General features: G+C 43.1%; 1 protein-coding gene across 1 annotated transcript; it reads left to right on the plus strand.

Moving 5' to 3' along the window:
* The first annotated feature begins 2368 nt into the window (after positions 1 to 2368).
* prkcg (protein kinase C, gamma) lies at positions 2369 to 15965 on the plus strand. The gene is made up of 16 exons (XM_070834710.1): positions 2369 to 2610; positions 5479 to 5510; positions 5615 to 5697; positions 6705 to 6816; positions 7561 to 7689; positions 7796 to 7952; positions 8355 to 8556; positions 9047 to 9244; positions 11101 to 11274; positions 11565 to 11656; positions 12118 to 12180; positions 12343 to 12481; positions 13607 to 13687; positions 13876 to 13983; positions 14849 to 14989; positions 15804 to 15965. Exons 1-16 carry the CDS (start codon positions 2369 to 2371, stop codon positions 15963 to 15965), a joined length of 2115 nt encoding a protein of 704 aa, XP_070690811.1.
* The last annotated feature ends 2175 nt before the right edge of the window (positions 15966 to 18140 follow it).

The raw sequence follows: 18140 nt of genomic DNA on the forward strand, positions 1-18140 counted from the left end.
GTGAGAATCATATCAATTTTCTATCTGACAAGAAAATTAATCACCCAAAATGTCAAACTATTCCTGTAAGACTCGTTTGTGTTTCATGAATGAATTTAAGTCAATATACTGTCCTCCTAAGTGACAAAACAAGTTTGTGTGTGTGTGTGTGTGTGTGTGTGTGCGTGCGTATGTGTGTGTGTGTGTGTGTGTGTGTGTGTGTGTGTGTGTGTGTGTGTGTGTGTGTGCGTGTGTGTGTGTGTGTGTGTGTGTGTGTGTGTGTGTGTGTGGGTAATCAATGGACAAACAGCCCCTCTCTCTTGGAAACTACTCTTCCCATCAGGCTTAGCTGACCTGGTTTCAGTGCACAGTGGAGCAGTGTTCTCATGTTGCCACTTGCTCTGATCTCAGAATAAATTTTGAATGTTAACATACTGTTCACTCCGCTGTTGCAGAGAAGATTAACAGAGTTCATTATGTCACAGGCCTGTTGATCCCTCAGTCATCTGGATCCCCTGCAAACTCCGTGACTTTTAAGAGTTTATGTCCAGTTTTAGCTTCACCGGCCATTTCCTTTACTCTCCAACTCTGAAGCTCTCTGCTCTTGTCTTCCAGAGTCGATACACTCAGTCTTCTCTCCCTTCCCTTTCTCCGTCTGGCACTGGTGGAAGTGAAGGACAGTTGGCACTTGCTTGTCCATACTGTATTGGTGGTGGCAAAATGGCAGCGTCTGTCTCATCCGTCCTCCTTCCTCTACCTCCCGCACCCTCTCCTGAGAGAAGTAACCCAGATTTCAAAATGAATCGCTGCCTATTCCCCTCCATCTTTCTCCTCTCTCACTCTCTCTCTCTCTCTGTACATCTTCCTCTCTCTCTCTTTCTCTCTCTCTCCATCTCTTGTCCTCCTCTTAGTAAAAAGAGAATCAATCTTGGAAAGAGAATACCACCTCTCTATCTCGTCCTCCTCCTCACCCTGCCTCTGGGTTAACGGATATATACCACCTCACTCTCCTGTCTTTGCTTCCTAGAAAGCTTGAATCTTTCAAAACGCTTGTTGCTTTCTCTTTTTGTTGCAATTGGTTTTTCGTTTCTTTTTTTTTGGCTGACTCTTTTCTTCTTGCCACAACATTGCTTCTTTTGGTGTCTCTGTCTTTTCTTCCCGTCTTTCTCTTTTTTTTTTGAGGTGACCAACTACAGGTGTGACACCTTAGCCTTTCTTTTGAGGTGAGCCAAACGAAGAGAAGAGAGGGGGAGAGGAAGACAAGAAAGCTGTCCTCCAGCCGAGCCTTTCCTCCAAAATCACCACCAATTCAGGTATTGTGTCTTTACATTCTTCGCCGTTTGGGTCTGCACACATCTTTAGAACATATTTTTCTTCTTGTCATTTTTTTCACTAATTTCTGAGTACTGTGCCGTTTTTTTCCCACCGATCTCCTCTTTCACCCTTTTGATTGATTTGCTCTTACTTCTTTGCTGAGACACCAGCATTTCATCACATTTTTTTACTAACATCGTTTCTTTTTTTTTTTTTTGCTATAGGCTTATTTATTTATTCATTAAATCTCTGTTGGTGTTTCATTTATCATTTAGTAGCGCACAACTCTTGCACCACAATCTCTCCAGTTAATATTTGCCATTTTGCACTTTTTCCAGCACATCTTGCTCCCTATAGACATATACATATTATTCTGGTTCAAACTTTACTTCAGAAATGGGACTAATTGCTAATAAGGGCAGGCAGGAAGTCAAGAGAGGATACAGGCTCTAATATTGGAGCAGGTGGTGGGGGTGTTGTTGACATGGCAACAGGAGGTACAGTTGACATGACGACCAGGGGGTGGGGTTGGAGGGGGGGTGGTCATAGCTGCCAGGGAGATGGAGATATAAGGGGTGCACAGAGAGGGACATGTAGGTAAAATGGACAGGCAGTATGTGGGACACACGCTGAGTTGCACTAATCATTTAGCGTCTGAGTCTCCTAGGAGAGCTCTGTCTCTGTATGTGAATTAACCTCCCTGTCTCCCTCATTACACCTCTCTTTTCTCTTGCACTCTCATCCCTGTCACTTTCCCTGTGCTCCCTCCATCTTCCTCTGCACTTCCGGTCCGTTCATCCCTTCTCGATCTTTCCCTCCATGACGTCACTCCCTCACGGCTCCCTACCCTACATCCCATGTGCCATTAATACAACTCCTGTCTCAACCATGACCCATTACACTTTCCATCCCTCCTCCTCCTGCTCCTCTTCCCTGTCCTTGCTTCTTCCCCCTCCTCCCCCTCCCATGTTCAAGGTCTTTTGCCTGTACAACTCTATACCCTCCTTACTGGCACTCATCATCTATCCCCTCTCTCCCTCCCCCTCTCCTCTCTCTACTGTACCCTCCAGGCAACATGTCGACTCCGGTCTCCCCTTCCCTGTCCCTCTCCCCGCTGACACTGGCCTCCCCTACATCGGCAACCTCCCCCGGTGCCTCCCCTCTGCCCTCGCCGCTCTCCCCTCCACCCAGGGTGCCCGTGTTCCAGAGGAAGGGAGCGCTTAAACACAAGAGGATTGTCGAGGTGAAAGACCATCAGTTCACAGCCCGCTTCTTCAAACAGCCCACCTTCTGCAGCCACTGCACCGACTTCATCTGGTAATACGCACACATCAACACACATCAACACACACACACACACACACACACACACACAGCTGTACATTTAAACAGAAACCAACCCGGCAGTTCATAAGCCGCCTCCTCAGGCATCCCACTACTCCTGACTTTCTTTGCACTTTTCCTGTCTTTCACCAGATCCAGCTGCCTACACTCTGTAGCCACCACACTGACCTGATCTGATCACATAACCTCACCTCCACACTACAGCCCACACTACACACAAGTTACTTTAGGAACTGCATGTGCTCACACGCATGCAGAGATACACACATAACATAAACACAATTAGGACACAGCTTCTTCAGGATGAATGCGTGCTTACACAGAGTTACAGAACATACAAATATGCCCAAACACACCCAAAGGGCTACCCCAGAGATTTAGTATGCCACTTCCATAAAGTTGTGGAACAGAATAAAGTGAGAGTGGTCAAAATTGGCCGTGATTTACTGAATGTTTAGTATGGGCCCAGCTCCAAAAATGCTGGATCTTACAATTCCATAATGCATCTCAGTAGCAGGTTTATTATTTATTTATTATCCCGCCATCCTGCCACCATTAGGGTTATTTTTCAGAAGACATTATAGAAATGTTTTTACAGGCTGAGTAGCACTAGGAGTTCCTGTGTGAGTAAACTGAAGGTTGTGTGTAAAATCGGAGTGCTCCTTTAGTGTAAATACAACAGGTTTAATCAGAACATATTAAGTACTATAAATCAAGTATAAGCAGTAAAATGAACTATTAGTAAGCATCGCTGATGATTTAAAAAAAACAAAAAAAAACGTGTTATGGGTTTAAAGAGATTTTGATACAGATTAGAAAATACTTCTTCCATTTGATAATAATGGAATGAATCATTACAAAAATGGAAAAAAAGAAAGTTAAAGAAATGCATGGTCACAAACCTGAAAATAAGAATGTTTTTCACAGGACAAGGATTATGGTTTTTTCTGTGAAGCATTTACACATGAATACACATGAAACACACAAATGATGAATAGAGAGGAATAAAGAAGGAAAAAGAAATAGTCAAGCTAAGCTCTACTGCCTAAGTGTAACATCTGACCTCTGACAAGCCGACATGTTTATTAGTGTAAATGTGACTTTTATATAGACCAACAACCGTACAGTGAGCTTGTCCTGATCAGTGAAGCTGTGGCAGTGTTTGTGAGTAGTTGAGTGTTTAAGTGTGTGTGTGTGTGTGTGTGTGTGTGTGTGTGTGTGTTTGGACATATGGTGGGCGTGTATGTCAGATGCAGGGTGGTGCATGTGCCAGCAGCCTCTGGGTAGTTTTCAGGACATTTCTCCAACTGGCTGCTGTCTTGGCCGCGGTAGCAGCACTTAGCTCAGGGTGAAAACTCTTTTCCTTCACATAGGAAGGCAACCTGGGTGTTGAAGCCCCAGAGGGGATTGGCAGATTAATTAATGACTAAGGAAAGATAGTTCTAATTTTGAAATATAAATATCTTATTTATCACGTCTGACTCTGATAGAATTGAGTGGAATTGTCTCAAAAGGAGAAAAGTGACATTGGTGCCACAGTTTCATCTTATGTGTGGATGGAGTCAGTAACATGTTGTTTGTAAGGGTAGAAGTTAAAAACACTGATTCTAACACTGAAAGTGGTATACATCAAATAGGACAGACTCAACAGGCCTTGTTCACAGCAGGCATTTTTACTTTTAGTTGGAAAACCACCAATGTTGCTAATAACATTAATCATGGCTCTGTATCCTAGTAAGCCAAAGACAGTGGGACAGTGAGCCAATGTGGCCCATAGCAGGGGTCTACGCTTAAGCAGCTGAATGGAATTTAGCCATCATTAATTGTATTATTTACACCAGTGTCTATTCTGCTGTGACGTGCCAAAAGGTCTTCAGTGAATAATGCCCACTGCAAAGACAAGGTCCATTTTTTTTTCCCTTTCTGAAATGTATTTCAGTTTGTAATCAATACTAAAACACCCTGAGTATTTTTGAGTATTAGTAGTTTTATGGCAACGTCTTTATTTAACTGCATGTGTTGGAGATGTTTTCAATGCACCATTGAATTTTAAATGCAGTGAATTCCCTGTGATATCAGTAAGCATCACTGTGGATTCTCTCCAAATCCATACCTGGTTCTATAATGCTCTCTGCTGGTCAAAAAGCAGAACTGGCCTCAATTCACTCGATGCTGCAGACAGAGACCTCTGTTGAATGCTGATCAAGGATCAGATTACCCTCGGCAACCCCATCTTTAATTATTACCCAGCCAGATGGAGAACTGATTTTAGATCAGTGATTATGGTCAGTTTCCGATGAACCACAGGGCCTCCACTGTGATTGTGGAGGAGTTCTCAGTGGTGTCTTGTTCATCTTGCCTTTTTAAACCTCCCAATCAAAACTTGATTCACAGCAGGCAAGCTGCTGAGTGGACTCTTTAGTCAATCAATCGTTTTAATTATTCAATTAAAGCTCTAAGGAGATACAGGAAACAAGCCAACGCCGCGGTTCTGGAAACAGGAGAATCTTGTGTATGTGTGTGTGTGTATGCGTGACAATGACTAACACTGCTCTACTTGACCTGGTCAGCAGTGTGGCCTGGAAAGGAACGACACTCAGACTTCACAGATAATGACTCCTCTAACACAGCGGGTGGTGTTTGTTTTTTGATGAGACCGAGTTTGTTCTCAGCTTGTGTCTGCATGTCAGTTGGTCTTAATACAGGACGGAATAATGCAACAGGCCTATCTCTGTCTTAGCAGCATTATCTTTACCCCTCTGGCTGAGAATAATATCTCACCTTAAAGAGAAGTAGAGGAAATTGTATTTGTGTCTTAATCCATGTGCCTTTTTTACTCAGGGGCATCGGCAAACAGGGATTCCAATGTCAAGGTAAAGATAAACTCTGTGTTATTGTCTTTTTCCACAGTATTTAATCTCCTCAGTGTGACCAATTTATTTTTGAGGATATTTTTCTCCATCTTTCTTTCCTCCAGTTTGCAGTTTTGTGGTCCACAAAAGATGTCACGAGTTCGTGACCTTCACTTGTCCTGGCTCTGTGGCGTGTCCCAAACCAGATGTGAGCAGATGTGTCAGCACATACGTTGTAGTGCTTTCACTTGTACTTTCCTCTTATTTCCTTGTTTTCCATTTTAGTCAAGATTTACCATCATCATATTTATCCATCCGCCCATTGCAAGTAGCACGTGTGCATGACTCATCCGTCAATGCATACATCCTTTGCATCGCAGAGTCTTGTCCCATCTGTGACATGTGCACTCATGTCATGTCAACCTACAAGGCCTCAGAGATACAGGGAGTTGGAGATAGAGAGTGGGGGAGATACAGGTGGAGGGTGGGAGGGACTGATAAGAGGGAGAATTAGAGGGGGGAGAGAGCAACAGACTGCTCAGTCTTCCTCTCTGTGGCATTTTGAGGATTTCAGGGAGATTTGTCTTTTCTTCAGGTTTTTTTTCCTGCCAGCCAAATAAACTGCCTCAGAAATGAGGTCAAGGGGAGTGTGTGTGTGTGTGTGTGTGTGTGTGTGTGTGTGTGTGTGTGTGTGTGTGTGTGTGTGTGTGTGTGTGTGTGTGTGTGTGTGTGTGTGTGTGTTTGAGTGAAAAAGATGAGAGAGTGAAAGGAACACACACAGAGACAGAAGAGAAAACAGGGTGACGGTGTTTTTTAAATAGCGGCTCACAGCGTTGAGGGAGGGAAAGCAGTTTGGGAGAAGGTGGTGGTGTATGGAGAGTGGTGGTGGTGGGGTCTGATGAGCTGCAGAGAGATAAAAATGATTCATCCTTCTCTGCACAGTGTATTCGCACACACATTCACACACTCACAATCAGCCTTGCCTAGATGCACTCTCATTTATATGTCCTCTCCCAGTGGAGAAATCTAATTGGCTTGTCCATGAATACCCCACTCAACATCTCTCCACTAATCATACTCTGCAAGCATGTGTGTAGATGTGTGTGTGTTCACAGTTTATCCCATGGTCACACTGTGTGTGTGTATGTGTGTGTGTGTGTGTGTGTGTGTGTGTGTGTGTGAATTCTCAATGCGGATTATTTCTGTTGTACTCAGGACCTGAAGAGTCGACACACATTTAAGATCCAGACCTACTCCAGTCCCACCTTCTGCGACCACTGTGGCTCGTTGCTGTACGGCCTCATACATCAGGGCATGAAATGTACCTGTGAGTTTTACCACATATAGCAGTGTACTAAATCTGTGTGTGTGTACTTGTATTAATCATGTTGTGGGGATATCAGTTCACATAGGCACAATATTGAGGCTCACCTCCCAGCCGGGGAAAAAAGCTGTTCCAGACAAAATTAGTTTCTTGCTGAGAGTTAGATGAGGAGATGAGGAGCAACCAGCAGAGTCTACATATATATATACATAACCCCTGTACAATTACTCCCTGTCATTTTTATACCTGGGCTTTTGTACCCACTAAAAAAATTACTTATAATGTGTTAATTACTGAGCTTTAAAGCTGCTGATAGGCAAAACTTGTGGTACCTTAGCTGTTTCTCTCTTTTTACAGTCTTTATGCTAAGCTAAGATAACCAGCTGCTGGCTGAAGACTTATAAGTACAGGTTAGACATGACAGTTGTATCAAGATTTTCATCAAAATATGAACAAGAAAGCGAATAACTGTATTTCCCAAAATGTCTAAGTATTCCTGTAAGGTTAGGATCAAGGTTTGTGTTAGCCATGCAGTGATTATGGTTATGGTCAGTCTCTGGGGAGTAAATATAATGTAAGTGAATGCCACATCCACCGTCCTAAAGTGACAAAAACAAGATATGCCTGTGTGTATATATTCAAACTACATTTTTGGTATTTTGACTTTAATTAGACAGTCTTTGAAAAGATAAAGTGCTTATGCATGTGTTTGTTCATACTTGTGTATGTGTATCTTTGTATTGTGAGGTTGTGACATGAATGTCCATCGACGGTGTGAGACCAGTGTGCCCAGTCTCTGCGGCCAAGACCATACAGAGAAGAGAGGAAGGATCCACCTGACCATCAGAGGAGAGAAGGAGGATGTCTATGTCACAGGTGAGAGGGCCCGCTGGGAAGTGTCGCTTGAAAAGAGAAAGTAGGATTACCCGGGTAATGAAAGATTTCTCTCTCTGTACTTTCTATTATTCTGCTTTCTCTCCAGTGCGGGAGGCTCGTAACCTGATGCCCATGGATCCAAACGGCCTGTCAGACCCGTATGTCAAACTGAAATTGATTCCAGACCCGAAGAGCCACAGCAAACAGAAGACCAAGACCATCCGCTCAACGCTCAATCCCGTCTGGAATGAGAGTTTCACCTTGTGAGTCCTTGTGAACTTTAATACAAGGTTGAAAATGTACATGGGTCCTGGACAAAAAATGATTTAGGCAAAAAAAATGAAAATGAAAGGGATTACTGATATAAAAGAACATTCAAAAGCAAATAATAGAGAAAAGAATAAAAGGTTGATGTTCCCTGACTTTATACAGCTTATTGTACATAAACAGTTTTAACCCTGTAACACTTTTATGTTTGTATTGTTCTGATCTTCAGCAGAATTGAGAGATTAGGAAATTGCTTTAGATTGCTTTTGAAAATGTCATGAAGGTGAAAAAATAAGATAAACTATCATTTCCATCTGTGTCTTTGTGCGCTGTTGTGTTGCTTGCACAGTGAGCCAACTCTCCCCAGGAATTTTGAGCTTTTGTGTTTGTCTCTCCAGTTCAGTGCGCGGCCACCAGTGGGACAGGCGACTGTCTGTGGAGGTGTGGGACTGGGACCGCACGTCTAGGAACGATTTCATGGGAGCGCTGTCATTTGGAGTGAGCGAGATCTTCAGGCGTCCCATCAGCGGTTGGTTCAAACTGCTGGCTCAAGATGAGGGAGAGTACTACAACATCCCTGTGCCAGACCCAGACCTGCAGGTACGAAACTTGCTCCAGTACGGACAAAACAAGTCGCCAGTTCATCCTCATGGCGAACAAAAACAACAGCTATAGATATTTATTCCTGTGAGTGGAGCAGCCCTTTATTTTTTACCATGCAAATGACCGTTTATCCTACGGCCTTGGCACAGCCTTTATCAGCCTCTAATTACATCTACACCTACATCTAATAAACAGCAGCTGCCACTGCTCACACTAGGTCAGGATTTTGAGTTGTCTCCTTGGCTTACAATTCTATCTGAAGAAAAAAAACTCGGAAGATTTATGTCTGGTGTTGTAGCTAGATAATGAGATAATAAATTATATACGGTCCCCTCCCTTCCCTGTTACTCTCTGTCTCCACCAGGGTGCAGGATTGTTCTGCCTGACTGTAATCCAAAACTAGGGGTAGGAAAGAGTTTTATGTGTGTATGTGTGCTGGACTGCATCCAGCCATCCATCTCTTTACTCTCCCACTGCCATTCTCCAGGAGCCTCAGCCAGAAGCTACGACACCCTCTCTGCCTCAAGCAATGCCTGTCTCGCTGTCTGATCCGTTCCCTGTGGCCATGTCCCCGGCCCCCGTAGCATCCGGTCCACCTGTCCACACCCCAGGCACTGCCAAAGTCAAAGTGGGCATCCACGACTTCAACTTTCTCATGGTGCTGGGCAAAGGCAGCTTTGGCAAGGTAAACAAAGCAGCCACTGAGATCAAATGTCATCTTTTCTACACACAATCAGCACCTCTGATCCAACAGTGATATCAAAGAGGCCATTCATGCTACAACAACAAAGATTATTCCTGGCATTAAATGCTTCATTCTATTGATGGGCCTGACCTTCATGTGGCATTTCATACAGCGGCTCCTGGGCAAAGCAAAAAAAGACCCTTACCTCCAGACATGCTCATTGTCTCCCTAACTACTGCCAAATGATTCATTTAACCTGTAGCTTCTTCTTTACTGTTGTCAGCAGTCGTGAGCTGAAGCTGCCTTCCTACGTGCCACACAGACAGACAGCCCTCTTGGAGGTGTTCATTTCAAGGGAGATTCTGCTCTCCATTTTCTCTTTAATTCCCCAGTAGATGAGGCATAATGAAGAGAATGTAGTTTTGAGTCCTTCTTCCTCCTCTGAAATCCCCCTGTGCTGTTTCATAACTGTCAGAGACGAGTCTACAGAGGACAGGAGAAATAGAATCGACTTACGTAAGACGTGAGGAAAAAAAAAAAAAACACGACCCGAGAAAGGAGAGACAGACCCCGGGGCTGCTGAGTGAAGAGAAGTGAGAAAGAGACAGACAGACAGACAGAGATAAAGAGAAAGACGAGAGGATTACTGTGAAAGTGAACAAATGACCAAAAAGGAAATGAGATAACAAGAGTGGAAAACAGGAAAAAGTACAAGTGACTATGTTTGTAAGAATTATAATATGGGCGATGTGTCTCATTTTTATCTGAGTTAGTTTGAGACCACAGAGAAGAGCAGGAGACACGATCACAGAGGACGGCAGGATTTCTCTCAGTGACTGGCAGCTCATCAATAGCACTGCACACACACACACGCACGCACACACACAGTCTTCTTCACAAGCAGCTTTGTGTAGTCGTATTGATTTCTGAAAAATGAAACCGTGTAATTTTCTGTACTATTCACCACTATTTGAAAGTGAAATGAGATCATTTATCCCCACCAGTCAGTGACCATTACAGAACAGCACTGCAGGTTGGCTCGACAATTTTAAACAGTGTTGTTGTCAGCACTTTCCAGTGCTCTCTATATTTCCGGTGAGCTACAGTAAAACCCGGGTCACGTGCCTCTCATGGTAGAAAATTACAACACCATTAGTGCGACCCACTCGCTGCCAATTTCACCAGAGAGCAAAAATAGCTGCTAAATGTGTTTTTAATGTCTGATAAAAACACGAGAGCTGCATCGTCTTTTCATTTATGACATTTAACGTGTCTTGGAATCTTCAGGCGTAGAAGATCTTTGATTACACATTGCTGCAGTTATTTCACCATGACGTGGTAGAACTTCCTTAAGCATGTGTTCATATAATGTAATAACTAATCACTATTTTACTTTCTCACCAGTGTATGCGTTTTCAGTACCGAGCATTTGATGCAAGTCCTAGCTTTGCACAAAATCACCAAAATGTTGCAAATGTGCCTAAAAAGCATATCATTTCATTAAAGCAGCAGAACTAGTTTTCTCCGAACTGGAGCACCTTGTCACTCATAACACAATGACCTTAAAAATGTTCAGTACTGGCAGCATTACAGTACGTGCATAAATATCCAGAGTAAGAAATTAAGCTTGAGTGAGAGATGCATTCAAGAAAATCCCTGGTTTTATGCACAGACTGCTATTCTTCCAACTGTGTGAGAGATTTGTGAAGAAGTGAATTTAAAAATGCTTCTTTAGCAGTTGTACTAGTCATTCTTTTCTTTTGGTCATGCCAGACAGTTGGCGTAGTGTTATCTATAAATAAACATCATCTTTTGTCGCTAATATAACTTTCTCTCCACTCTGCATCTCTATACAGGTGCTGCTGGCAGAGGAGCGAGGCAGCGAGCGTCTGTTTGCAGTGAAAGTGTTGAAGAAAGACGTTCTCTTCCAGGACGAGGACACGGAGAGCGCCCTGGTGGAGAGGAGGGTTCTGGCACTTTCGTCTCGCCCTCACTTCCTCACATCGCTCTACTGCGCCTTCCAGACCGAGGTGTGTGTATGTCTGTGTGTGTAGAAGGTGCACAGGGTCCTAAATGAAACACATAACTTTCATTAAATTGTCCATAAACCTGTCTGGCATTTTGGCTGCGCAGTCCTCCCAGGAGTTGTTTCAGTCCAGGCTGGCTGAGAATGTCGATTAATAAATTAAATAATTAGCATGCTTTCTTTAACAAGGTCCTTGGTCCTGGAGGAGAGGTTTTAACAGATTGCTTTTTAATTTGGATAAAAGATGATTATGCATGGAGAATGGGTTTATATAGGTGTGTTTTGTTTCTGCAGGACCGTCTGTATTATGTGATGGAATACGTTAACGGAGGAGACCTGATGTTTCACATTCAGATAGTTGGCAAGTTCAAAGAGCCTCATGCAGCGTATGTAGTCAAAAAGCTCCTTTCTTTTACCTTTAATCACACTCCTCATCTACAGAGTCTCATTTCCTGCCTTTCTTTTATTCTCGGGTCCTTTACATATACAGTCATCTCCTAGCTTTGTTCATTATACCTGGGAAAAAATCATCAACTCAAGTACCAGCCCTCTTCTCTTTCCCTCCACTTTCTCCTCCCACTAATCTCATCTTTTCATCTACAGTTTCCCTCCCTCTGGCTGTTCATCTAATCAATAATCTTTGATCAATCATCTAAAACTAATTCTTACCCTGTTGCTCATTTCCAGCTCTCTTTCTTCATCTTTCTGCCTTTCATCTATTTGGTTGCTCTCCCTTTCATCACCCCCTTGAGCTCCATTCCCTCCGTCCTCGCTGAAAACCTTGGTCAATTTTCTGAAAGATAAAGCAACCAGTAGTGACCTCCCCCCCTTTTCTCTCTCCCTTCAGGTTTTATGCAGCAGAGGTAGCAATTGGCCTCCTCTTCCTTCACAGCAAAGGCATCGTCTACAGGTAGAGAAGTGGGATGCCCAGCTAACGTGGCCTGCTTTGGCTCTGTCACTGCTCTGCAGACGTGACACAGATTTATCATTTCTTTTGAAGCTAATGACTGTTATAAAGATGTTATCTATCAAAATGATTCATACCCGTGTGATCAATCTCCTTCCTCCTCAGGGATCTAAAGCTGGATAATGTGCTGCTTGACAGCGAGGGCCACATAAAGATAGCAGACTTTGGGATGTGCAGGGAGGGCATGTTCGAGGACGACACCACACGCACCTTCTGCGGCACCCCTGACTACATTGCCCCTGAGGTAGGCAGACCCCTGCCCTCACTTTACGGTCCAGACACACTCCTGAACTTCCCTCATTTGTTCCTCAGATCCCTTGTTTCCCATCATTTCACCCCTGTCTCTCCCTCTTCATTTGCATGACCTGTTTTGCAGCGCTGTGAGACAGCAAGTTGCTTCGCTGCAGCTCCTCTCATCTCCTCTGTCCTCTCTGACCTTGTCAGCATTTTTGAATAATTAACTTCACATGATTCAATTAGCAGTGCTGTGTGCTTGTGCTATGAGAATGTTGCATAGTAGTCGATTGTCCTTCAGAGACCTCATATTGCTGGTTATGCCTTTTTCTTACCATAATTGGCAAGTGTTAAGGTGTTTAACTCTGAAAACCACTGAAAATGAGCAGAAAATATGAAAAGGTTCATCGATTTTGAGGCGAATTTCAGCCTGAAAACAGCGGAGGCGGTTGTGTCTGACTGTCTTTTGGTCTGAACTGTATGCTGAACAATGTTTAACCTACAAATTGTTTGAAATATGTATGTGTGTGTTTCTGGGTTAAGTTATCACAGACGAATTAAATTCAGAGAGAGACTGAAGGAGATTTGTAGTAGACAGACCCAATAAATAGAGAGAAAGAGAGGATGTGACTGCTATGCACGTCTTTGATATTGTAAACCTTGCTATGGAACCCCTGGGTATTGACTCTCTTATGTAAACAACCATTGATTCTCCTGCATCTGCCATTTTGGAAGAGATACAATATATTTCCCCAGGGGCTTGAAATTGTTCCCCTGTGCTTCCCCCACCCTGTACACACACTCACACACCAGGGAAACAAACAAACACACTAACACACACACACACACAAACTCACAAACACACAACCAGACAAACACAAACACACAAATCCAAAGTCATGTGTTGATTATTCCTGAGCTCATTCATACATTTACCCTCCCTAATGCCATACTTTCCCTTTTCCTCTGTCTCTGCTTTTCACTAAGGCTGTCTCTGATAGCTGCATATCATCCGCGCAGCCGACTGCTACAACTGCGCGTTCTCTCACTCTCCCTGTCTTCTTTCAACTTCCCTTATCTCTGCACTGCCATTCTTCTCCTTTATCTCCTCTCCTTTTCTCTCCATCCTTTTCAGATTGTGGCGTATCAGCCCTATGATAAAGCAGTAGACTGGTGGTCCTATGGAGTACTGCTGTATGAAATGCTGGCAGGACAGGTAACACTCAGCTTTATCCTAACAATAGACGCATGTGCACAGACACTTAAGCCTCCAGTACTTGTTCTTTGTAATCACTTCAAAAGACTTTCAGAAGAACTTTAATTTCAATATATTTGCTTTCAATTTGCTCACGTCTTAATGGTTACTCTCTTTTTTTTCCTTCTCTCTCTATCTTTTCCTTCCAGCCGCCGTTTGATGGTATTGACGAGGAGGAGCTGTTTCAGTCCATCATGGAGCAGAGTGTCGCATACCCAAAAAGTCTCTCTCGTGAAGCTGTCGCTATCTGCAAGGGAGTAAGTCAGAATTCACTCACTCATAAAACTTTTAGCATGCAGGCAACTAAGATAAATGCATATGTGTGTCAGAAGATCATATTGCATTTCCAAGACATATTTATATATTTGAATAATATTCAAATATACACCAAAGCCTAACACTACTCATTGTTGACCACTTAAAGGAACAGTTCAACATTTTAGTAAATATGCTCATGTGTTTTCTTGCCACAGAAGCCACCATTAGCTTAGTTTAACCTAAACACATGAAACAGGGGGAAAACTAGCCTGCCTCTGTCTGAAGGTAATAATCTAAATCTCACTTATTAACACATCACATCTGTTTAGCTACGACTATTTCTACTTCTTGACACAGTGACTCCCTGAAGTCTTGCTGCCAAGAAATACTTCCATACATAAACCAGTTTTACACTTTTTGTACGGAATAAACAAATGAGATACAACGACTTGATGAGCTTTCGATATGCTGGTAGGCACATTCAGTTACCTTCAGACAGAGCCAGGCTAGTTACTCCCTCATTTTCATTCTTTATGCTAAGCTAAGCTAACAGACTGCTGGCTGTAGCTTCATTTTTACTGTACAGACTTGAGAGTGGTGTCAGTCTTCTCATATGACTCTTTGACATTTTTGGACATCCACTTTCTTGTTTTCTTGCAAACTATTCCTTTAAAGTCCACACACAGTCAATATAAATGCACAAGTAAATCAGAAAAATGAAATGAAACATGATATTACATTTGAATCATATTTAGAAATATAGCAAAGATTTCCATGCACACTGTTGACTACTAGAAGAACATAAACAGGAAGCATTCACCTGCATTATTTTTTATTTTTCCACTTTCCCTCCTTTTCTTCAAGCTTCTGACGAAGCAGCCGACCAAGCGTCTGGGTGGAGGAGAGGATGCAGAGAGAGAGATCAGGGAGCATCCGTTCTTCCGCTGGATTGACTGGGACCGTCTGGAGAGACTGGAGATCCAGCCGCCCTTCAAACCCAGAACTGTCAGTTAAACAGATGGACTAGTCTGATAGACCCATCAGACTTTCTGTCTTTCTTTCTTTCTTTCTTTCTTTCTTTCTTGTCACTCTCCTCCCCCTTTTTCCTTTCTCTTTCTGGATCTGTCACACTAGGGAATTGAAGCTGTCACTTTCTTCCATCTGTTTCCTCTCTCTCAAACTCCCACGCTTTCCCCTATTTCCCAGCATGCTTCCTCTCTCAGCCGTCCAGTGTATCGGCCATTTCATCCCCTCTTCTCTGTTAAAATAGCCCTATCCCTCCCTCTCTCTCCCTCCCTCTCCTCTCTTTTCTCTCTTTCATCACCTCTTCTTGTTCCTAGAGATGTGCTTTGAGCACTTGGGAATAGACAGTCCAGTCATAATAGGCAGGACCCCCTGACCTTGGGGTTCTGCCTACTCCTCCCATATGCAAATATATGTCATCATTAGCCTGCCACACACCAGTTTGCAGCCCCACTGGCCAATGGTGAGGTGTGCCTTGAGTGAGCTGAGTATGCTCAGGGGTTAGAGGCCAGGCCCATTAGCCAAATGAGATTCATATCATCCAGCAGAACGGCTGTCATACACTGCTAAGGAGCAGGAGGAGACGTGAGCAACTTTCTTCCTACTGTAGGTGTGGTGGAGAGATCCTAAGAGAGCAAAGGAGGGTGTGGGTGAGAAAGTGAGATATGGAGGTGGAGTCTTTTTATAATTCGACTTTTCTTATGTTGTGTCTTTTTTCAGGAGGAAGATAATAGTGTGTAGACAATCACCACTAACCACAAATGTGTGAATATGATCTTCTCCTCTTCTTCATCAGGGTGGGAAAAAGGGCGAAAATTTCGACAAGTTCTTCACAGCAGCTTCGTCAGCACTCACTCCCTCCGACCCGGATATACTAGCTGCCATCAACCAGGAAGACTTCCAGGGCTTCTCTTTCCTTAACCCAGACTTTGCCCCCTCGCCTCTCACCGCTGTTTGAAAATGGCTCAAACCAACCCCTCCAAGTGTACTCAAACCACCCTGTTATCCCCCCCCCATAGTAGTTTTATAACAAAGAATTTAAACATGAGAACTAGCAGTGAGTATTAAAGACACCTCTCATAACCAAATTCTGACGTTTACATGAAAATGCCAAGACACCTTTATATTCATGCACTCTCTTTGATGTTTGTATTTTATCTTGATGGTCACAGAATATGTTGCAGCGATGCAAAACAAAGCCAGTATTATACTGTAGATTTCCATCTTAGAGTTTTTTGTAAGACTTCCCTTAACTTGATGTAAGAGTACTGTAGTATCAACCTGATAAATGAATCTCTTTGCATGCAATGTTTTTAGAAAGAAATGCTTTGACCCACTAGTTTTCTATAGTGTAGATTATACCTTTAAAGTATAACTTCACAGCCAGTTTATTTGAAACTTTTTCCATTACTCTGATTAGAATCATCTTGTGTTTTGAGAAGCTGTATTTTACAAAACAATTACATTTCTGAGCCAGGTTTGTCTCATGCAGCTATACGGAACATGGAATAGGCAAAACAAGTCACTTTTTATTCACTTTGCAGTTCTTACACGACTAAAAATGTTTCTTAGCAGGTATATTCCAGTCAAGCATTTCATTTATACACAATACAGTGATTCAGCATCAAAAGCACTAGAATGTGTCTTTCTAAATATCTATCTCAGTCTGTGTGTGTGTGTGTGTGTGTGTGTGTGTGTGTGTGTGTGTGTGTTTGACTATGGCGCAAACTGAGCGAATACTTTGCATTAGACTGGCATCCTGTGGAAGAGCTCTGTCAGGTTCCTCTGGCCTGACCCAACCTCTCAGTTTAACGTCACACCAGTGACCTCCGATGACCCTCTGAGACGCTGAAATAACGCAGTGGGCACAGATAATGTGACAGTCAGTGTACGCTACAGTGCCGCCCCACCAGCTCATGCCCACTCTGTTATCACTGGGGGGGAAGTCCTTGCGTTACTGCCACAGTTTGGGATGCATCATTTTTTTTAATCTATTTTTCTTCATTATTCTTGAGCAAGCTGTGGAGTCAGGTCTATCCACAATGCAATATACAGTATCAGTATATGCAATTTTAGAAAATATGCCTCTAAATAATGTTTTCTCCAGCTGAAACAGGAAGCATGTGCAGGTACTGTACTGTTTTTGTGGTGTATACCATAAAGCTCTTTTGCTTTGCTATGTAGTGATGTACTCACAGCATTGATTGGGCATAATTAAAAGTGTGGCTCACTGGGACTGTTCAATACATGGAAAAATAGTAGCAGCGCTGTCATTAAACTCTATCTTAGCAGGGCAGGTGGCTGCAGACATACAGTTTAATATTTCAATGCTCTTATCTCACAAAACAGCTGGTGATTTCGCACAGAAATCTGTTTAATTGCCTTTAAAGCATCTTTATGATTTTATTCTATTTGTTTACACCTTATTTCAGCATAATGATAATTATAACCATTTCTCGCGCAGAGGAGCAAACTCATACATATCTGCTTTAGGTGCATGTGTGTGTTTCCCTTTAACAGTGGCCAACTGTAAAAGGTCAGAGTAGTTAATCTGATTTTCTTTGCTCAGTTTGAGTGGAGGTCAAATGTCACAACGCACAATACTTCAATACAGTAATAGGTAATGCAATAGACGATTTATGCATTTATGGATCTGTTAGTTGAGTTAACTTATGTTTTCACGTGCTGGAAAAAGAACATCGAAATAAACTTACTGAAAAAATCATGAAACAACAACAGTGAAGTGTCTCATTCTGTGATTGTGTGTGAAGCCGCTGAGGAACAAACATGCACAGCGTCTCACTTTGTCTTCTCCGCACGCCTCCCTGTCATGCTCACTCCCTCTGCCTCACTTTCACACACACACACACACACTCAAAAGTGCAATCTCAAGCATGTGCACACACACACACACACACACACACACACACACTCACACTGAAGATGCTGACCCCTCTATTTACTGTGGTGCTGTAGTTGTCGAACCAGCAAAACCACCTCTCAGGCATCTCACTTTCACTGCCTCCTCCTCTTCCGAAGCAGCCTCACACTCTCTCCTCCTCCCCCTTCAGCCCTGCCCACCTCCCTCCCTCCCTCCTTCCCTCCCTCCTCCAACCCCTCCAGCATCATGATG

Source organism: Pempheris klunzingeri, chromosome 8, assembly GCF_042242105.1.
Source record: "Pempheris klunzingeri isolate RE-2024b chromosome 8, fPemKlu1.hap1, whole genome shotgun sequence".
Lineage (NCBI taxonomy): Eukaryota > Metazoa > Chordata > Actinopteri > Acropomatiformes > Pempheridae > Pempheris > Pempheris klunzingeri.

Coding starts and splice junctions, on each gene's coding strand:
- prkcg (XM_070834710.1), top strand. CDS start 2,369: ATGTCGACTCCGGTCTCCCCTTCCCTGTCCCTCTCCCCGCTGACACTG. Junction 5,511..5,614: donor ACAGGGATTCCAATGTCAAG/GTAAAGATAAAC, acceptor TCTTTCCTCCAG/TTTGCAGTTTTGTGGTCCAC. Junction 14,990..15,803: donor CGCCCTTCAAACCCAGAACT/GTCAGTTAAACA, acceptor CTTCTTCATCAG/GGTGGGAAAAAGGGCGAAAA.